Source organism: Protopterus annectens, chromosome 11.part0, assembly GCF_019279795.1.
Source record: "Protopterus annectens isolate FY-2018-M chromosome 11.part0, PAN1.0, whole genome shotgun sequence".
Lineage (NCBI taxonomy): Eukaryota > Metazoa > Chordata > Ceratodontiformes > Protopteridae > Protopterus > Protopterus annectens.
Window position 1 is genome coordinate 1,159,451,251 of NC_056745.1, and position 23,843 is coordinate 1,159,475,093.

At 37.7% G+C, this 23,843-nt stretch overlaps 1 protein-coding gene across 4 annotated transcripts in view; it reads right to left on the bottom strand.

Moving 5' to 3' along the window:
* RELN (reelin) overlaps positions 1 to 23,843 on the bottom strand; it is a 3,085,913-nt gene that overhangs the window by 15,276 nt on the left and 3,046,794 nt on the right. For 2 of the 4 annotated variants that reach the window (XM_044088522.1, XM_044088523.1), the window contains exon 64: positions 16,652 to 16,787. The exons of the other annotated variants lie outside the window; for them this stretch is intronic. In XM_044088522.1, the coding sequence (XP_043944457.1) occupies positions 16,658 to 16,787 (130 nt within the window). In that variant the 3' untranslated portion in view covers positions 16,652 to 16,657. The remainder of the gene's footprint in view (positions 1 to 16,651; positions 16,788 to 23,843) is intronic. 4 annotated transcript variants of the gene reach the window in all.

Here is a 23,843-nt window from a genome sequence, read left to right on the forward strand (position 1 = left end):
TGGCTTACTGACAGAACCCAGACTGTAAAAGTACCGACTTCAAATCCAGCCCCAGACAAGTGACAAGTGGAGTACCTCAGGGTTCAGTCCTGGGACCGCTCTTGTTTGGCATCTACTTCTCTGAAGTATAGGCCAACACTAAAGGACTCTGGCTAACAAAGTTTGCAGAGGATTGCAAACTGGGAGCCATTATTGAATCCCCAAATGATGCGGATATTCTACAAAAGGGCCTTACAGAAACAGATGCTTGGTGCCAGAGCCATGGGCTCAAGCGTAATGCCAAGAAATGTATAGTTATCCCCTTTGGGAAAAAAACATGTACCCATGAATTACCACATAGGTGGCAGTACAATAAACACCGAAAGTGTAATGAGACACTTAGGGACACAGGCGGACAGTGGTCTCACCTTTGATAACCACATAGCCACAACAGTCAGGAAATCCTTCTATGTGGCACACCTCATCACTAAGGGCTTTTCATCCAGAAAAAAGGAGGTCATTATCCCACTGTACTCATCCCTCATTAGACCCATTATAGAGTACAAGGCCCCGTTTGCTATGTACCTCACAGGACATCTGCAACAGCTGGAAAGGCCACAGAAATACTTCACTAAAATAATCACAGGCCTAAAGCAGATGCCCTATGCTGACCATGTAAAAAAAACTCCAGCTATACTCTGTGGCATATTGCCTACTCAGAGGTGATCTCTGCTTAACATACAAGGCCATGTCAAACCCTGAGCTGTTGGACATGGTCCACTTAAAGAAATCCCAATCCCTTAGAGTCACACGCTCCAGGGATCTAAACCTTGTCATCACAATGAGCAAAACATGCTGGAGGGTTCATTCCTGACCCAGAGACTCCCCATACTCTGGAATAGACTGCCCATACATGTCAAGCAGAGTATCTCCTTGGCCCTCTTCAAAAGGAACCTTGACGATTGGATGGGAGATAGGTAATTCACCCCGGGGATCACATCAGTCGCCCTGCTAGACAAGGGTCCAAGGAAGTAAATATTGTGGGAAGAAATATCCGGGGAATTGTTTGGCTGGGCTTGTACAGGCCCTAGGGCCGATAGCCTAAAACCAACCTATGAACCTATAATAATCATACTTGAAAATAACATTATTACTCAAAGAGTTTTCCAAAACAATGTAGGCCCCTTCAAGAATATATACACACTGGGCACACGCCTCACATTTCTTAGTGTAACCTCACATTTTTCCATTGTCAGTAGGTTTCTGTTCAAAAATCTTTTTTCAACTTATCATCAGTCTTGCAAACAAAATTAGGTTGATGTCCTTGTTGTGTCTTTTGGCTTTTCCCGGTTAGGAGTCGCCACAGCGGAACTCTGGTCCGCTAATGATTGGCAGTAGATTTTTACGTGCCGAATTGCCAGCTCTGACGCACAACCTTCAATGAAGGTACACCCATTCAAGCATGTCTCCACACAGAAGACGCTTTAGCTGAGAATCGAACAGGACAACGTCTTTCTGTGAGGCAACAATGCTACTGCAGCACCACCACAGTCCTATAATGTCCAAAATAAAAGGAAAATACTCTTTACAAACACTCTACATCATGTCAGAATTTTAATAAATTTTTATTTGGCATTATTGATACAGTTTCACAGAATTTAAGGGGAGGTACTTGGGAATCATGTTTAGAATACACTGAATTAATAACGTAATTAAAATTAGATGCTGCCCATAAACCTGGATTAAAAGATTTAATCTCTCTAAAACCTGTTTGAGTCCCAAGTATACCATCTTGAGTGGTCATTGTGGGAAAATACACAGATGATTGCCATTTCTCAGGAAGACCAAGATCTAGTGATAACATTCAGGTTATAATGTCCCCCATGGATATATTTCTGAGCTTCCTAGATGGTAACCACTACTTGAATTTTATTTGCTCCAGGCATAGTAGAAAATGTTATATTTAATTTTAAAAGCAAACTTTAATACAGCGTGAAAGACACACTGAACCCAGCTGTTTGGAGGAAAATAAGATAAATAACAGAAAGTAGTTTTAGTAGATTTAGTTCTGTCTGTATAGAATATGAGCTGTCTGTAGGCATCCATGCAGTGCAGCAGGAATTCATGTCTAATTAAAACACTAAAAAAAGCACAGTAGAGGTGAACCAAGGCCAGCCAACTTACAGGGATAACACATTTTATTAACATAACAATGAATCCACCAGTCCAATAAAGCAATACAATGAATGCTTAACTGAATCACTGCATTTTTACTCTATCTTAGAACTTCTTCAGACATGCTACCTGCTTACTTTCATTCACTTTAATTTATACTAAAACAAATTTGATAATCAAATTACATAATTCAATTAAATCATTACGTAAATATTTAATCAAATTATATAATTCAATTAAATCATTAACTAAATATTGTATTCATTACAAAACTTTGTATACCTAAATAATGATACCTATTTAAAACTAAAATAATCATAACTACTTTTAAATAATATATTAAAACAGTGGAGGAAAACACCTATACAATGAAGAAAGTGTTAAAAAGACAATAAAAATATATTAAAAACTAATCTAATGGAGAAGCAGAATATTAAAACTTTGTTTATACTGTCCTCTAGTGTGAAAAACTTATATTGCAACCCTATATCTATATATTACTTCTTTCGGCTGCTCCCGTTAGGGGTTGCCACAGCGGATCATCTGTTTCCATTTCTTCCTGTCCTCTGCATCTTGCTCTGTCACACCAACCACCTGCATGTCCTCTCTCACCACATCCATAAACCTTATCTTAGGCCTTCCTCTTTTCCTGTTACCTGGCAGTTTCATCCTTAGCATCTTTTTCCCAATATCCAATTTCCTGCATCCCTCCTCAGCACATATCCAAACCAACGTAATCTTGCCACTCTGGCTTTGTCTCCAAACCTTCCAACCTGGGCTGACCCTCTAATATACTTATTCCTAAGCCTGTCCACCCTCATCACACGCAGTGCAAATCTTAACATCTTTAACTCTGTCACATCCAGCTCTGACTCCTGCCTTTTTGTCAGTGCCACTGTCTCCAACCCATATAACATAGCTGGTCTCACTACCCTCTTGCAGACCTTCCCTTTCACTCTTAATGGTACTCGTCTGTCACAAATCACTCCTGACACTCTTCTCCACCCACTCCATCCTGCCTGTACTCTCTTCTTCACCTCTCTTCCACACTCACCATTACTCTGAACTGTTGATCCCAAATATTTAAATTCATCCACCTTCACCACCTCTACTCCCTGCATCCTCACCATTCCTCTATCTTCCCTCTCATTCACACACATATAGTCTTAGTCCTGCTGACCTTCATTCCTCTTATCTCTAGAGCATATCTCCAGCTCCCCAGGGTCTCCTCCACCTGTTCTCTACTCTCACTACAGATCACAATGTCATCTGTAAATATCATAGTCCACGGGGACTCCTGTCTGATCTTGTCTGTCAACCTGTCCATCATCATTGCAAATAACAAAGGCCTCAGAGCTGATTCTTGATGCAATCCCACTTCCACCTTAAATGCATCTGTCACTCCCACCGCAGACCTCACAGCTGTCACACTACTCTCGTACCTATCCTGTACCACACTTACATACTTCTCTGACACTCTCGACTTCCTCATACAATATCACAACTCCTCTCTAGGCACCCTGTCATATGCTTTCTCTAAGTCCACAAAGACACAATGCAACTCCTTCTGACCCTCTCTGTACTTCTCCATCAACACTCTCAGAGCAAACATCACATCTGTGGTGCTCTTTACCGGCATGAAACCATACTGCTGATCACTAATCATCACCTCCCTTCTTAACCTAGCTTCCACTACTCTTTCCCATAACTTCATGCTGTGACTGATCAATTTAATCCCTCTGTAGTTACTACAGCTCTGCACATCACCTATATAAAATCACGTTCCATCTGTAAATTACTTCAGTATTTAATAAAACCACATAAGTACTTAAATATGTTAACTTATAAATAAATATATATATATATATTTATATATTGTAATAAATACTAATACTTATACAAAAATGATACAAAGATGTAATATTAGAGTCTGGCATACCTAAGTTTTAAAACTGGAATAAGGGAGATATTTTCATTAAGTTCAGGAAATTTGTTGGCTTCAAGAATCAATTGCCAAAATATTTCTTGATATTCAATTTTTGTCTCCCATTGTCCTTCTTGAACATCATAAGGAATTTCTTAAAACACAAAATAAATAAAAAAGTAGCATCCTTACAATTAATGGTGTGTTTGTAAAGTGCATTTTTTATATCTTTTTTTTCGAATATCATATGATACTCATATATTCTTCTTTTTAATCCCCTTTCTGTTTTCCCCAGATAAAATACAGAACATTTTTTACACTCAGCTAAGTATACACCTCCCTTACTATCACAATTTGTAAACTTTTTAGCTTGTATATATTTATCCCTGCTTTGTTTATATACACTTTCTTTGTTACTAATATGTGGACATTGGGTACACGTTCCACATTTATATGTACCCTTTCTTTTTCCTGAATCTATATTTTATAAAAATCATTCTCTAAATAATTCTTATCTTTTCTATAAGTAAATTTAAGCTGTTGTTTAAATATTATATCCAAATCAGAAAAACTGGAGAACAAATTCCAATTTTTAGAAATAATATTTTTAATAACCTTATCGTCCCCTATTAAACTTCATAACAAATGTTCCTGTCTGTACCCCCACCTGCCTAACCTTAGAATTATTGTTAACGTTTAAGGTTAAACCCTGATTACTTGTTTTTAAAAACACATTTACTATTCCTAACAAGGGACAAAATCTATCTTTCCCTCCTTCTATTAGTTCATACATAACCTCCTCTATCAATTTATTAGGATATTTTCTGTATATAAACATATTTTTTAAAATGTAAAAAATGTTCTGTATTTTATGTGGGGAAATCAGAAAAGTCATTAAAAAGAAGAATACATGAGCATTTATATGATACGTGAAAGAAAGCTATAAAAATGCACTTTCCAAGCACACCATTAATTGTAAGAATGTTACTTTTTTTATTTTTTGTGTTGGAAGAAATTCTTTATGATGTTCAAGGAGGACAATAGGAGACAAAAATTGAATAGCGAGAAATATTTTGACCATTGATTCTTGAAGCCAATAAATTTCCTGGACGTAATGAAAATATCTCCCTTATTCCAGTTTTAAAACCTAGGTCTGCCAGACTCTAATATTATAGCTTTGTATCTTTTTTATAAGTATTAGTATTTATTATTATTTTAGTACAGTTTCTATATATATATATATATATATATATATATATATATATATATATATATTATTTTTTTTTTCTAAGTTAAATATATTACTGGAATTGTAGTACTTATGCTGTTAGTCAAAGAGACTGAAGGTCTTGATGAGTCTTGCTGGACAGGTAAGCCAGTAGGTTTCTGCATATGCCCCAGATATAGAGTTTGCCTCAGGTGATGAAGCCACAGCAGAATGACTCATTCCTACCTAGGACAAAATGGAACTAAGAGAATAACTTTGAACTCAGTCTATCTGGCTTTCTTTATATATTTTGAAATGTAGGGAGACATGTATAGTTGTCCTGTAGGCCATTTCTGATGAGAGGATGTCTGGGATGTCCTCCCAGAGGAGGAAATGAGGAAATTAAGTTGCTGCAATTGGCACTAGTCAGGGAAGTAAGCAGGTTGTAAATAGCCTTCCCCCAGTGAAGAAAGAGTTTCCATGCTACTGGCAGGCTGAGGGATTACCTATACTTAGCATAACTAAACCACAACCAAGACTATCCATTGAGGACTTGGCCTCCCTAATAGTGTGACTGGCTATTAGGAAGTGACTTTGATGTAGTTTGCTCCCAACCCCTCATCACCCCTAGAGAAAAGCTGGTAAGAACAAACTCCTCCCTGCTTGTTTATGTACTATAACATTTCCATGTTGTCAGAGAGGATGTCAACTGCACATTGGGACAGGGAGTCTTGAAATGCCCGCAGGGTGATGACAAGTGCCTTCTTCCTATTATTTTTCTTCAGAAAACTGATGTGCAGATTGGCCTTTGTCTACGGCCATGCAGCTTCCACTGTCTGGTCTTTACAATGCCACCCTCACTCTAGGACAGTGGTGTCTATGATATAACCATCACAGGAGTCTGGAGGTGTAAAAGATTGCACAGAGTAAAACTAGGACAGTTGCCATTGTAAGTGAAACCTGTACACCCTGGCAAGTTTTACCGAGAAGACATTGGATCTGAAAGTTAAGACCATAGTAGTTTGACAGTCCACTGAAGAAACCTGGCACAAGGAATAATGCATATTGTTGTGGCCATATGTCCTAGTGCCCTGAAGCAATGAACTTCTGTGACCATCTGTGATTAAAAAAAATGAAGACATTGCAGACTGCAAAGAGGAATCATGTCTGACTGAAGATATATTTTGAAGGATAGAGTGTCCAGGGTGCAGTTGATAATGGTGAAGATCTGTGAGAACTCCATGTGGGACTTTGTGGTGTTCACCATAATTCCTAAGGACCGGAAACATGAAGAAGAGCTTCCAATTCTGTAAACAGGCTCTATTAAGGTTGTTGTGTAAGAACCAGTCATACAGTTAAGGAAATATCTTAACCCACTACAACTTCTGGTTTGGGTCTATATCGTAAGCGCGAACGCTTAGGTTGTCGAATATGGCATGATCGAGACCTAATAAGTGAATCGCGAGTACATCAAATGCTGGAAACCGTGAAATTTAAATCCCGATTCGGCATAGTCGGCCCTTCTGCGGTGTAGCTCCGTAAGGTAAGTGTGTGATAGTTACAGACCTTAAGGTTAGGGTGTGGGTTAAGGTAAGTGCATCAATAGTAATGTATGTAAGGGTTAGAAGTAGGGTTTGGTTAAGTGTATGTGTGTGGATTATTTGTTTTGTTTGGGTACAGCTTATTAAGGTAAGTGTGTGATAGTTACGGACGTTAGGGTGTGGGTTAAGGTAAGTGCATAGAAAGTAATGTATGTAAGGGTTAGTGCAGGTTTAGAAGTTGGGTTTAGGTTAGTGTATGTATGTGGTTTATTTATTTTGTTTGGGTGGGTAGTATGTAGCAAGTGGTATAGTGGGAAGTGTGTTTTGTTTTCGTTAGTGGGTGGAATGGTGTTGGACAAGTAAAAGTATTCGGTGATGTGTTTTTCTGCATTGTGAGGTTTCGCTGACTTGTTCATTCGCTGAATAGGTGTCGATCATGTTGTATTCGACAACCTAAACGTTCGAGCATATAATATAGACCCTCTGGTTTACTCCAACAATGGATATGCATTTAGTAAATATATCAGGAGCTGAGGAAACACTGTATTGAAGATCCTGAAACTGACAATGACAGGCACCTATCTAGAAATATATAAACTGCCTGAACTCCTTGGCAATCCTAATGTGTAGGAAGGGATCCTGGTGGTCCAAACTATACCATGACCATCCAGAAAATTACTATGAGAACAAACTTGTTGAGGCTACAATGATGTCTGAAACCTGTATTTCTGTGAAAGTCATTTGAAAGAGAGGAATGTTAGGTAGTAGTGTGGAACTGGCTTGGATCAGGTGTGGAAGAGAGTAATTTTGCCTTTGAATAGTATAGTTTGAATCCACCTATCCTACATGTTGGCCAGCCAGCCAAGCAGGGGAAGTAGATGGAGAGAATTTCCCTAACTGCATCCATGGTGGGATAGTTGGGCAAAGCCTTATAAGAGGACTTTAGTACCCTGATACTGATATTTATCCTTGCCAATGCACCAGCAATTGTTTTGTCTGTCTGTTACCATGGCCACATTGGTTCCTCCCAGAGCAGTGTTTACTTGAGTTTGGTTTTATGGGTACTACAGCTGGGATAAGCTCTTCCACATTTAGGAAAAGCTATGTAGAATTTAAACCTTCACACCAACAGCTGTGCAGACTTTGCCCTCCTTTTCCATGACTATTTATTTTGTTGACTGGGTTGGTTACTGGTCCTCAGACCATTTTTAGCCACAACCTGACCCAATTAGGCAGTTACAAATTTCAAAACAGAATTACATTTACAATTATAGCTCCAGGTTCCAAGGTTCAGTTTCAACCTTCTTCTGTTCACATCCATGTAAAGAAAGAACATGCCCATTAAAATCTACCCAGAAATAAAATGTATTATTTATAAGAACATAACATAAAAATTAAATAAAAAGTAAAACACACTAACCTCAACTAACCAATACAAAATTGACATAACCTGCAAAAGACATTTGATTCTGTGTAAACTAGGATTACTCTTACTAAAAAATAACTAGGCTAGAAGTCTTAGCAAATCCTTACAAAACATTTACCACACAACCAAAATCAATACAAAATTCAACTGACATTACAAAAAAGATTCAAATTTATTTTGAACTATAGCACACAATGCCCATCACACACACTCATAAAACACTACAGAAATTTCCTAAAGCCCCATTAAGAAAACTTAGACATTTAGTTATATACCTAAGGAAGTTAATGAGTGACAGTAATTCAAACATCAACAATCATTGCTCAGTAATGAATGCTGGCGTGTGATGCCGGTTGTAATAGAATGATAAAGCTATAATGGTAGGAGTAGGAGACAGCTTGAGAAAGAACACATTACCTGTAGTGGACAGTCAGTTGTGCAAAATAAATATTCCTGTTGCCTAAATTTGGCTATTATTTCTCATCATTTAGTATCAGAGAACAGTCCTTATTAAATAATCAAACCCATAACGTTATATACATTGCTTCCTTATTTTGAAATGGGCACATGCATGGTAGAATTATTACAGTTTCACTTTTTACCTATACTGGCTGTCATTTCTTACTACTGGGTAACATGATAATGGGAAAAAGCCCATGAAAGATCAAAATCATAATGTGGTGCGTGCCTTTTGTGTGATTATCCTTTTTTCTTCCAGACATTAAACATTTTGTAATTAAAACATGAACTGCAATGCAAGAATATATGAGTGCCTACATTCATATGCAAACATGGCACTAATGATATATGCAGTTATTGCTATATGTTGCTTCCCCATGATCATTTTTTAACAAACATATTTGTGACAGAAATTTAATATGGCTTTCAGATGCCCATGTAATCCATATCACTGCAGCATGCACATGCAAATACTATACAAATTCATATTTGTGATCATGCAAAACAATATTAACTATTCCCCTGGCCTACTAAAAAACAATATATGGTTTTCTGCAATCACATGCAAAAACAGTACCAAATACTATTTACAATCATGTAAAATTTAATAGTCTTCTTTACCATATCTGGTTATTACTTTTCAGTACCATCTATCACAGAACAGTGCTTGTGAAAGAATCAAGACCACAGCATTGCATGTTGCTTCCCACGATCACCATCTCACTTCACAGGTACATTTCCAAAGCAGAATTAATACAGCCTCCAGATGCTAAGCCATTCCACAGCACTGTAGTATGCACATGGAAATACTGCATCAAATGACTTTGTTGCCTTATCTTTTGTCTCCCTTCAGCTGCCCATCAGCTCATCCCCATGTCCTCTCTTCATTCATCAGGTCTCTTGTACTTGCTTTGCCTCCATTGGGCTAATGCCTACTCATGTTCAGGGCCATTGAGGATCCAGATCCTGTACCAGGCTGCTGATATGGAATGTTTCTATGCATATACCCTAACCTCTTCCCCTTCTCCTATGCAAACTTGTGTAATCTTCTAGGATGGACATGCAATGCAGTGTGCTGGTTTATCTTACTGCCACCATAATAGGTTCATAGGTTTATAGGCAGGTACTAGGCTAGCTGCCCTTATGAGCCATTTAAGCCTAGTCAATTTCCCTTCCCAAGGTGATTCAGACATTGCCTCTGCCTTATCTCTGACAAGACCCCATGTGTTTCCAGCCTTTGCTGGATATCAAGCATGAGGAATGCACCCAAGTACATGGCCTCCTTTCCCAGGATGGGCATGCTTATTTTGCATGCCAAGGTCTGAGGTGCCCAAGCTGCTAATAAAACCTGGGTACCTGGACCATAAGCAGAGCTTTATTCCTCTTTGCCACAACACTAGCTATCAAATAATACTTTAATAATGTATCACATTTGACTAGAAGAAAAGCAGAATATATAAGCTTCTACATGCAAACATAGCTACAAATGATATTTTCAACAATGTATAATAAAGTAAACTATTCCTCTTGCTTGTATTTGGTTATTTTATGATATCTCATTGCTGAGTATTAGAGAACAGTGATTGTGGTGTTAGCTCTATAGCACAGAAGGATGAAGCCTTAACTGTGGCCCTGATGACCTGGGTTTGATTAACAACCTGGCAATGGAGATTTAAACAATGCAAAAGAAAGTTTATGAGGCAATGCCAGTTGCTTACTCGCAGGACAGGATGTGGACATGTTCAGGAGTGAGTACCCAAGAAACGTGTGCTGGTGTGGTGATACTAAGGCCACGATGAGAGTTGTCTGCCACCTTTAAAGGTGGGTGAGCAGGGAAGATGAAGACATACTATAACATAGGTAGGGTGCCTCCATTACAGCATCATTACATACATCATTACATGCCATCCTCCAGATGCAAGTACATCATATCACATGACAAAAAAGATTTAATACCCAGGTATGTATGCCCCATTTTTTTCTTATGCAGTGCTCATGCTATATAGGTGATAGATCTTTCCATCAAGAAGGATGAGACCCACCTGGAAAAGGGACATGTCTGGAGTATGTCTCACTATGTGCTCACAATGGGGAAAGAAGCATCTACTATGAATGCTGGTGATCAAAAAGCAGTAGAAACTGGCCAGAAAGGAGGAATATTTCTTATGAAAGAATAAAGATCATTATGCTGCATGTTGCTTCAACCTTGATAATGTTTTTCACAAGTAAATCTGCGTAATGGAATTAATATGATATTCAGATGCTAAAAGTGATCCACACTACTATAACATCCACATGCAACACTGCATCAAATAGTATACATGATTATGCAAATTACAGGGAAATACTCATTTTGCCTATATTTTGGCTATTTCTTGTTAATAGGTACCAGAAAATAGTGTCTCTCAAATAATCAAGACCATAACACTGTGCATTGGTTTTTCATAATCTTATTTTTAGAACTGGATTTATGCAGTGGAATTAACACAAGATTCAGATGCCAAGGCATTCTACTGTACTGTAACATTGCCACATATCAGAAAATAGTGCTTCTCATATAATCATGACTAATTCTGTGTTGCTTTTCTTGATCATACTTTTAGAACTGTTGCTATACCATAGAATTGTTAAAAAGTTTAGATACCAAGGTGTTCCACATTGCTGCAATACTGCTAGGTAGGCACTAAGTTCATAGGTTCATAGGTGTGTACTAGGTTAATGGCCCCAGGGCCTTTACAAGCCTAGCCATAGGATTACCCTGGCATAGTGTCACCCGACCTTAGTTCCCAGTGCCTCTGTCGTGTAGAGCTACTGGAGTTATCCCTGGGGTGAATTTTCTGTTACCCATCACTCATCAAGATTTCTCTTGAAGAGGGTCAGTGAGATGCTCTGCTTGACATGTATGGGAAGTCTGTTCCATAGCATGAACAATCTCTGGGTTATGAACCCGTCTCTCCAGCATGTTCTGTTAATTGTGCTAATGAGGTTGAGGTCTCTGGAGCATGTAGTGCAGAGGGATTGGGATTTCTTTAGATGTAGCATTTCTAACAGAGCTGGGTCAGACATGGCTTTGTAAGTTAAGCAGAGATCTCCTCTAAGTAGGTGATATGAGACAGAGAATAGTTGGAGTTTTTTGAGTGTGTCCATATAGGACAAGTGTTTAAGGCCTGGGATCCTCTTTGTGATGTACTTTTGCAGCCTCTCCAGTTGTTTCAGGTGTCTAGTGAGGTATTTGTCAAAAGGGCATTGTACTCTATGACTGGCCTAATGAGGGAAGAATAGAGGGAGACAATGACCTCTTTCTTCCTGGATGCAAAACCCTTAGCAATGAGATGTGCTACACAGAAGGACTTTCTGACCACAGTGGCAATATGGTGATCAAAAGAGAGGTTGCTGTCAACCTGTGTTGCTAGATCTCTTATAATGCTTTCTGTGTTCAATGGACTATCATCAATGTGGTAATTCATGGGAACTGTTTTTTCCCAAACGGGATGATGTCACATTTTTTGGCATTGAGCTTAAGGCCATGGTTCTGACACCAGTTGTTGGTCACAGTGTGGCCATTCTGTAGATGTCAACATCACTTGGGGAGTTAATAATAGCTCCCAACTTGCAATTGTCTGTGGACTTTGTCAGCCAGAGTCCCTTTGTGTTGGTCTGGACTACAAAGAAGTAGATACCAAACAGGAGAGGACCCTGAATTGAACCCTCTGGGACTTCACTCATGACTAATCAGCAGTCTGACTTGGAGTCAGCTACTTTCAGACTGTAGGTTCAATCTGTGAGCCAGTTTGCAACCCACCTAGTGATATAGGGGCTGATGCCAAGCTTAGTGAGTTTTTCTATGATTCTTGAGTGGGGAATGGTATCAAAAGCATTGGCTATATCAAGGTAGGCTGTATGAACCACCTTGCCTTCATCCACAGCTCTGGTGATTGACTCAAAGAAGTCAGCCAAGTTGAGCAGGCATGATCTACCCTTCACTAAACCAAACTGTTGGATTCAGAGTTTGGAGATTCTGTATATCCTTGTTTATTAGGTCCATGATGACGCGTTCCATAGCTTTGCATATCAGACTCTTCAGGCTAATGGGGCGATAGTTAACAGGGTCTGATGTTTATGATTAGGTACAATAAAGTAAATATTCCTCTGGCTTATATTTGGAAATTATTAGTTCTCAATATCAGGTATTGGAGAGTGGTACTTGTATGCCAAAGGTCTGAAATAATTTCAGGAAAGCAGCACATGGCACTTTACTCTTGATAAAAAAGATGGGAAACTGATTTTACCCGAGTAAATCTGAAATATTCTTGCTTTGCATTTTATGCCCATGAGAAAGAAATGTATCATATTTAAAATAATCATGGGACAATAACGTACTTGTAATAAAATGAAATATTACTTTAGCCAACAGATGACATTTTGCTTCTCACTATCATGCATTATAACAGTGCACATCAAGCACTAACATATGTCATGCTGAATTTGACAACAAGCAGGAAAAAATGGTGTTAGTCTATTAAAGCATAAATGCATTTTTTACTTTATGATCATTGAGAAACAGCACTCACTATGTTCAACTTATGGAAGGAAAGTAACGTGTAGCATTTTAGTATAGATAAAAAGAAAAGAAACTGATTCTACATAAGGCCGTCTGTAAAATTTTGCTTTGGACTTTATGATATGATCAAGCAATATTTTAAAGTGACTGTGATGAAGGAAATGTGTTTTTTTTTTTATAAAAAGACATTAAACAGATTTTATCTGAGTGGAGCAGAAACATTCATGCTTTGTATTTTATGATTGTGGGGAAGCAATATACAACATTTTAAAATGATTGTAGGAAACAACATATAACAGTTTAGCTCCTGATAAAAACACGCTATGCAGATTGTTCTGAGTTCAGCTGCAACACTTTGTTATGATCATGGGGAAGCAATATAAAGCAATTTGAAACAACTGAGGAGAAGCAATATGTTGCATTACATTTTTGATAAAAAGGGAAAATAGTTTGCACAAGGGAATCCGCAAAATGACTGCTCTCTCTGGAGGAATAAAGAGCATTGTAAATCAGTCCTGGGGAGGCTGGGAGACATTTACAAACAGATCAAGAAAACTCATAATGACTGGACACTGCAAGGAAGAACACACCTTCTTCTCACTAGCATTCATAAGCTCAGTAATATTAATGAAGCAGTGCTTTTATTAACAGGACATGTTACTGATTTTACATTAATCTGCATACTGGTTTGCTTTGCTCTTTACTGCTCTGTATACCATTAATCTACATCTATGAGTGAGGCAATATGCTGTGTTTCTACATCCACAGGCCAACTCATACAAAAAAAACAGAAAAATAAATGGAATAATGACATTTTTAAGATATAGCTTGTGTAATAAAAGACATGTTTTATACTACAGGCTCAGAGGTATTTCAGTCACTACATATTCTGGCCCTATATATTCCACAGTTCCACACATATTTATTTTCTAAACCATTTGTCTTTATTTATGTTGAACACTATGATGGTAGCAAGCTGAGCAATGCAGATTAGATTTCATTTTCCTCAACAACTCTCCACTGGTCATTGTGAGACAGAGAGAGAGTGTGTGCATGAGTGTGTGTATGTGTGTGTTATATGTATGACAGATTTGCAAGTTTCACATCCAATTAGTTGCTCTACATTTTATTATCGGTTGTCTCTCACTGACTTATTATGGTTCTCCATTTTTATTTTATTTCATTTTATGTGACTGTTCCTTTCCAGTAGCATGAATTCATGAGGTGTTTGCACAAGAGCCATTGTTTTACTAACTTACTATGTACTTTATTAACCATATCTGAATTTATGATGTAGGAAATTATGGGATGTGTCATCTGCTAGAATATTTAAATTGTTTCAAATGGTTATTTAAAAAATAAAAATAATCTACTATAATACCTTAAAAATGAATGCAAATCATCTAAAGTAGGCTAGGTTCTGGACAGTCTAAAGAAAGCTCAAAGAAAGTAATTGTAAAACTATATTCAGGCTATCATTTGATACTTTAATATACATGTCAAAATGAAATACTGTTTGGCAGAAAAATGTTGAAAACTCACAGAACACTTGTAAGATGTTTTTGTTACCATATTTTTATTAAATTCAGCTGACTTTTTGAATATATAATGTTTTGCTCTCTGTATTTCAAGTGAAGATCTTCATCCCTACAACATTAAATTTGATATCAGGGTCACACAAAACCAGAGAAAAGAATAAATGTTGGCAGAACATATTTCATGCAAAGCCAATCAGCTATGGCATTCAGACAAATAGTTCGAGAGCAAAAGAAATCCCCAATGTAGCCAGATTGAAACTGAAAAACTAATAAAACTGCATCAATGCATCTGCTTGTGCATGTTCATATGCACATACCCACAAGTGCACATTCACACCTTCTAACTTTCCTTGTGTGTGTGTGTGTGTGTGTGTGTGTGTGTGTGAGTCATAAGCCATGAAGAGTTGTGCATGGTAAAGATATTACCACATACCTAGGGGTGATGTGAGACTTGTGCCCAAAAGGTGAGTGATTTACAATCCCTGCTCATGTGGTAATATCTGTGACAGTCACACCCCCATGTCCCTTACTGTCTTTATAAAAGAGGCATCTATATTTTTTTTCAGTTGGAATTTTGTATTTAGTAGTTAATGAATAGTAATGTATGTTTTGTAGTGTGTGTTAAAAAAACTTAACCCACTCATTTAACTAATTGGTGGCTAGGAAGGGTTATTACTTTTAAACTGTAAATGTTTTCCTGAAATTTTCAGAGTAATCATTTATGCCACATTTTCGTCAGACTGCTTACTGTGTGCTATTGCACAGCCCATATAAACAGCTGCGAACAGTACACAATGCATCCTCTGAATTCTGGCAGGTGAATGAGTACAGCAGAAAGAGTAACATATTAGTAGCGAAGTGCTTCATAAAGACGTACACAGCTTCAAAAACATTCCTATGATTAATCTTTTGGTGGCAATATCAAGAAATGAAACACATATACATGCAAGCAATGGTGCCCCCCTCTATCATTTTTAAGTTGTTTTAGCTGATTTGAATGAAATCATTTTGGTAGCAATTCTGAGAATTGAAAAAAAAAATGTATCCAAGTAGTAATATGCTTACATACAATTCTATATTTTTAATGAAGTTTTCTTTGTGCATTTAAGCACTGATAATATGGTCTTCATTCTTCACTGGCTATGTATGTCACATGCAATGTTTGTCAAATGTCTTAATGGGAGCAATATTTGTACTGATGGATAGTATGGAATCTTCATGTGAATTTAATGCCACAGATTATTGGCACTTGCTTTATAAATGCCATATTCCAAAGCTGACTAAACATTTTCTATTTAGGTCATGTTGGCCATACTGTTTTCCCTGTACTGTTTGCATTTTTACCCTCATATCTTTCTCGATAGGTAGGTTACCACTGTAGGTCCATAAATATTTAAAGAATGCTTAAATCACAGGACATTTTATCTGATACTGTCAACATTTAATAAGAAAAAAATGATGTTTGTTTAATTTCTACGGAATAACACACTATTTTCTCCAAATGTGTAGGAATATCTTCATATTCATTAGTAACATGACCAATGTTTACAGATGGGGGCTAGTAATCCATACAACTCCTGGCATATAACAAAAACAACAACAATAACAACCACAACAAACAGTTTAAAGTTAAGATGTTACCAATGAATATACTATATTGCTACATACATTTAATTTCAGTGACACACTAAACAAGTTAGATAATAATTAGATTAACAAAGCAGCAAACTTATTGATTTCTTTCAAATAAAAATCCAACGAGACAAGTTATAATATAAATAGTATGCGAGACAAGTTATAATATAAACAGTTTGCTTAATCATAATTTGAACTGTACTTACCTTAGTCTAGTGTAAAACCAATGACAGCAAATAATGAAATATAACACAAGTTAAACAATGCCTTTCATAGCATGCAGGGCTGTGATTATTCATAACTGTCTGCTGAGGTTTAGAGGTAAAATAGGACTTGTCACCACTTTTAAAAACAGAGAAATGGAGAAGTTATTTATTGCCTTCACTGATCTTAGATGCTGTCTTAATTAAATGCTTAAATGACTGCTTTACTCCAAGGAAAATTTTGAAAAAAAAAACAGTTCATCACTGCTCACATTGTATCTCACATATATCTTTCAATATTGCGATTTCATTTTTTTCTACAAAAGTTGTTTCAATAAAAGTTGATCAAACTTTACTCCTCTACCTCTAGCACTCAACAGCTAAGTAAACCAGTTACTCTGTTTAAGTCATGACATTCACAGAGCAAGCTGTAACATCACAGAGTGCAATGACATTGTTTGTAAATAACACGCAGGAGTGGAAGTAAGTTAAGAGGCAAAGACCACACTTCATACAAATGGTTTAACAATGGATAGAGGAGCAAAGAAAATATGCAAAAGCTTAGCCCTCTCTCAATGTTATATTTTCAAACTTCCCACTGAGGCTTCATTAGCTTTGTATTCAGGTCATGCAGGATTTTCTTGCAGTAACAAGCATGCTGTTTCATGAGCCAGAAAATAAAAATAAAATAAACAATGTACCCAAATTCACATAATTTCAATTTCTGGTCTGATGGTCATATCACTATACATATTTATAGTGTGCACTTGTATGCATGTGTGAGCATGTTTGTCTGTGTGTGTGAAATAAAAAGAAAACTGAATGGGAGTTGTGGCAGAACTTGTTTCCTCCAGCAAATTAATAACCATTACCTTCTTTCACACATTATTTTCAAACACACACACACACACACACACACACACACACACACACACACACACACACACACACGCACACACACTCACTCACTCTCACACACGTGTGTGTATGTATGTGTGTATATATATATATATATATATATATATATATATATATATATATATATATATATATATATATGGATTCACTTCAAATGATCGAGTCACCAAAAACTCGAAACCCATATGGCCAAGACCATATGAAAATCTAACATGAATAAAAAAAAACAGACAACAGTAAAACAACGTGTCTGCAGGGGGGCAAGCCTTCCTGCACCCCCCACACCCCCCTACTTAAATATACCAACTCTGAGATTGCACTACAGCGAAGAAAAGGGAACTCTCCCGTTCCGCGCTGTATGTAGATGCACAGAACGGGAGGTTTCTGATGTCCACACCGTAGTGCAATCTCAGAGTTCCTATATGTAAGTCAGAGATGCTGTGGGGGGTGCAGGGGGGGCTTTTGCCCCTGCAGACATGTTGTTTTAGTGTTCTCTGTGTTTTTTTTTTTAATCCTGTTAGATTTTCGAGTTTCCAGAAACTCGATCATATGGTATCGGCCATATGAGTTTTGAGTTTTTGATAACTCGATCATCTAAAGTGAACCCATATATATATATATATATATATATATATATATATATATATATATATATATATACACACACACACACACACACACACACACACACACACACACACACACACACACGCGCACACACACAGTATATACACGTGTCTGAAAAACTGTTTAGAAACAGTCTGTATCTCTAAACAAAATGTAGCACCCAGTTCTATATAAGTCACAATAAAACTCGGTGGTGATACTGTTTATTCAAATGATTTTTATTTGAATTAAACTGATTGCATAAAATACATATTGAACAGTGTTAGTGGAAATGCAATGTTTGTATGAGATGTAAGGATACTGGTAGGGAAAGAAGTTTTCCTTTTCCCTTGGTATTCTTTGATGTTAGAATTGGTAAATTTAAGTTTAGCATAGGTGTTTGTGTGCCTGTGCATTTTCAGGGGTGCAGTCATCCCTGCTGAGCATGCATGGTGGCTTGCCGCATGCAAAAAGCACATTTGAGACTTTCTCCTCTCTTTTTCAGTTTTGACTACCTGTTTCCAACAAAATGGACTTTGGACAGAGTGAGCTACAATGATTTACCATAAAACCCACAATACATACTTTATTATTGTGCTAAACAAGCTATTTTGCATAAAAATATATATAATATTTATTTTAAAAGTAAACACTAAGGAAACACATTCAGAAGGACACTATTTTCTACATGTAATAATGAACTCTGTGTTGGATAATAAAAGGTAATAATGTTCAATCTCAGCCTTACTACAGGATATGTACCCAAAGAGTGGCGTACAGCAACAGTGGTCCCTCTCCACAAAGGTGGTGCCTCAACGGATCCTGGAAACTATCGCCCCATAAGCCTGACTAGCTTGGTCTGCAAAGCTATGGAAAGGATCATCATGGCCCTCATAAATAAAGAAATTGGGGACCTACAGACACTGGATCCTACCCAGTTTGGCTTTGTTAAGGGCAGGTCCTGCCTCTTAAACCTGGTTGATTTCTTTGAAACAGTCACCAAGGCCATTGACGAGGGGAAGGTGGTCCACACAGCCTACCTGGACCTCGCAACAGCCTTCGATACAATACCCCACTCGGGCATTATAGATAAGCTCACCAGCTTAAATATAAACCCCTATGTCACTAGATGGGTTGCAAACTGGCTCAAGGACAGAACCCACATGGTTAGAATAGCTGGAGCCATGTCAGACTCCAAACCAGTTACAAGTGGTGTCCCACAAGGCTCAGTCCTGGGACCTCTCTTGTTCGGTATATATTTCTTGGAGGTACAGGCCAACACAGAAAGACTGTGGCTGACCAAGTTCACAGATGACTGCAAACTGGGTGCCATAATCGACTCTCCAGCCGACACAAGCATCCTCCAAAAGAGCCTCATAGAAACAGACAACTGGTGCCAGAGCCATGGCCTCAAGCTAAATGCCAAAAAGTGTATAGTCATCCCCTTTGGCAAAAACAAAGTGCCCACAAATTACCACGTAGGTGGTAATCCATTAAGTACAGAAGAAGTAATTAGGGACCTGGGGACCCAAGTTGATATCAATCTCTCATTTGACAACCACGTGGCCAAAGTGGTTAGAAAAACATTTTATTTAGCCCACCTAATCATGAAGGGATTCACATCTAGATCAGGGGAGGTCATTGTGCCTCTTTACTCATCCCTCATCAGGCCCATAATTGAGTACAATGCCCCTTTTGGGATGTACCTTACCAGACACCTGCAGCAACTGGAAAGACCCCAAAAGTACCTCACCAAGAGGATCAAAGGGCTCAAACAGATGCCATATGCTGCCCAGTTAAAGAAACTCCAGCTCTACTCAGTGGCATACCGCCTGCTCAGAGGCGATCTGTGCCTGATGTATAAAGCCATGTCCAACCCGGAATTAATGGACATGCTGCACCTCAGAAAATTCAAATCCCATCGAGCTACGCGCTTGAGAGACTTGAACCTCAGCACTGAAATAAATAGGACATGCTGGAGGGACAGATTCATAACCCAGAGGCTCCCTTAACTCTGGAATAAAATCCCAGTCCAGGTTAGGCAGAGTCCCTCATTGACTCTCTTCAAGAGGAATCTTGATGAGTGGATGGGAGATCGTAGGTTTACCCCAGGTATCACTTCTGTGTCACTGTTAGACAGAGGCACAGTATACTAACCTAAAAAAGGGCATAGCAAAATTAATTTAAAATGGGTGGCGAAAGCCAAACACACTCTGGCTAGGCTTATAAATGCCCTAGGGCAGATAGCCTAGTATGAACCTATGAACCTATAATAATGTCAAATCTCAGACAAGCAATAATGAACTCTGCCCATATCTTTCATTATCAGAATGCTTCTGGGCAGTCCATTTTTCCCAGTGCCATCTATCCATGCATTCATTCAGTTGTTATACATTGCACAAAATAGCAGGGGAATTTGGCCTGAGTGTTTCACTGTGAAACCTGTAAGTTCCTCAGCAGAGTCTTAAGATCACAGTAGTATTACTCATTACAGGAGTTAGAGCGTCCTGCATACTTAATTTCTTGTGCATGACTGCACTCAAACAGTGCTATGATGTCTTGCCAGGAACTATGTCCATGTAAATCATGAATGTAGCAAAGAATTAAGTTATAAATGTTGCATGTATTTTCCATCTCTGTTACTGGACACCAAGCAAATGCACTCCTGCCAGCTTGCTGGTTTAACCTACCTATCTACCTTGGAAGGCTTGGGCCAACCTTTTAAACACATTTGTGATATCAGTTACATCTTGTGTGTCCCTCAAATCTGTAACACAGAATGGTCATCCTGTTGGATGCCAGTTTGTAGTCAGTCTGTGTCCTTCTACCATTCCACTGCATTGATGTGGACTGGTTCTGTGCACTTATTGTTCACTCTCGTGGTGCATATGTCACTCTATATGAAGGATATGAAAGTAGACGCTGCATGGACATTTTACAACGCACTCTTTTCACCAGTGCATGAATAATGTCTCATTTGTGCATAAACTGTTTCCTGCTGCTGTCACCAATGCAGGTTATGAAACTAGCTTATTATTAAAATTTGGTGGACTGCACAAAAAGCAACATGGTGCAGAATTGGGAATATGACCTTTTGCACAACCACAGGATAACAGAAAACCTGAGCATCTCTAGTCATTCTGAAATGTATATCTGCCATTAACAAACTGATGCTGCAGGCAAAACATAAATGTAAAACAATGACTTAATAGAAAATAAACAACATATTATCAAGAGTTGGTACAACGCCAGACTTAATGACTACCCCATCATAATTTGTGGTATAGCTGCTTGAATGTACCCAAGAAACAGTGGACCTGATATAATACCAATTAATGTTTGTTGGCCGACTGTGCAAATTTACCTATCGCCATTCCTTAACTGAAAGGTATAATGACCAACCGCCAACAAACATCTGAATGGAAATCACAAGACATTGAAAATTCTTACTCTAAGAATCATGCTTTGAACATAAATTTAATGTAATATGTTAAAAAAAAATAAGTACATGTGTACAGGTCTTGTCAGTAGAGTGCATACAGGTATAGAGACTAACATTATTTACTGTTTACTCAATTCTGATTTCAAATAAGAAAATACCTTGGCAGTTTTTGCACTAGTATATTTCCTGTACAGTAAAAATTTGTATACAGTGCTTTTTTTAATAAAGCCTCACTTTTATAAATATTTATAAAATATTTTTCATTTCACTGTGATGTGTATCTTTAAAAAAGATTGCATAGCATGAAAAGTGTAACCGAGTGACGATTTCTCCTGAATTCTGTTATAATCATTATCATATTATAACAAGGCATCTCAATGAACATATTTCAATAATAGTCCTCAAAAACATTGCATAATATAGCTATGTATGGCCCCATGATTTACATTAAATATATAGAGTTTAACACAGCATTAAGTCCCTTCTTCCATTTTAATATTTAAGATGGACACGGCGAGCTTACTGCAAGAACTGGATGTTGGAACACCAGTGACATGCCTCCACTCCATTCTTCTTTCTTACTGTTCTGTTGTTTAAATAGCTAATGAACTCCCAGGGAATCTTGAAAATAATATCATATTTTGTAATATTTCTGCTTGTATTTGAAATGCTTTTTATACTTCGCCTTCTCTTAATTTTGCAGCCAAGGACTTTGTATGGTAAATTTTCTGTTTGAAGTTATTTCTGTCTGCCTGTAATAGTACAGTCTCCCTCCTTGGGGATGATTATGCCACAAGCAGCCAGTCATAATTTCAGGTGTAGACAGAGAAGTACACATATATACTCTCTCAGAGATGTTTTAGTAAAAGGATTTAAGATGATCAGCCTAACAGAACCTGGACAGATGTTCATATTGACCAAAAACACATCAGACAGCAAAATGGATGAAGTTATTTACCTTTGGAGAGCTGCTTCCATTATAACCCTCAGATTAATATAATAAACTATGAGGTCATTCCTCCTTAGGAGAAAGGAGGAAAAACATTAAAGATTTCACTATCACCATCATTTTTGGCCTATATGTACTTTTGGCTAGGTTTGGCTCAGCTACTTAAGTTATACCCTAATTAAAACAATAAAGAAGAAGGGGAAGTAAAAAGCAAGGCTTGGTTACACTGACAATTTATATTCTAATATAATTTAACATTTTCAGTACTGTTATAGACATGCTAGTTGATCTCTGAAACAACAACAGTGAGAGACAATGCATTCAGGGAAAGTGTGTGTGAAGGTAAAGTGGCAAAGGGTGATTTTAAGAAAATCTGCATGTCATCCCTTTTGGCATTTGACAAATACATGCATTGAAAATGTGCTTTTCTCATGCATTAATAAAAATTTAAAAGTGATTTCACCACAACAAGACACAAGTAGAAGTGAGGTGGACAATGGAATCTCCACTTTGGACTGCAGCCACCAGACAAGAGCTGTACCTGGTGACTATTCACATATCCACTATTTATCAGATAAAAAACAATTTATGAAATTAAACAGTTGAGTGATAGCTAATTAAAATATCTAATCCTTATCTGCCCATCTGAACAACAGGTTAAACTCTAGTGCATCAGCCTCCTGTTTTGAAATACAAGTAGTAATTTTAAGTTGACAATACAGAGGCCTCACAACAACGGATCACAACTTAAGTTTCACTAGAGCAATTTATACATATATTATATCCTTGAAAAGCTTGCAGAATTATATAAGTCACTCATACCCTGCTTTTAAAATGAGAACAAAAGACATATTGCAATACAAGCTGTCTGTCAGCTTGGTTCTGCTAAATTAATGAATATTTAGATAACCAAACTTGGCTGAAAGGCTACCAACAAAAGGAATATAAAAGGCTACTGGGGAAGTAAGTACAAAGAAGCATGATTCGAGTTATACAATACCCACCTTAAACCACAACCCAGCTACTTTTCCACTTTTCTTTACCTTCTGGTAATCCATCCCCCTATGTAACTGGATACTGGAATTTCTCATCAATAGACCCCAAAAGGTATGCAAGGGAAATAATTAAATCAGTGTTACACTGAGCACAGGTGTCCCTCAGGGCTGCATCCTGAGTCCTCTGCTGTTCACCTTCTTGACACATGACTGCTTGGCCAAACATGAATCCAACAAAATCATCAAGTTCACAGATGATGCCACTGTCGTAGGTCTTGTCAGAAA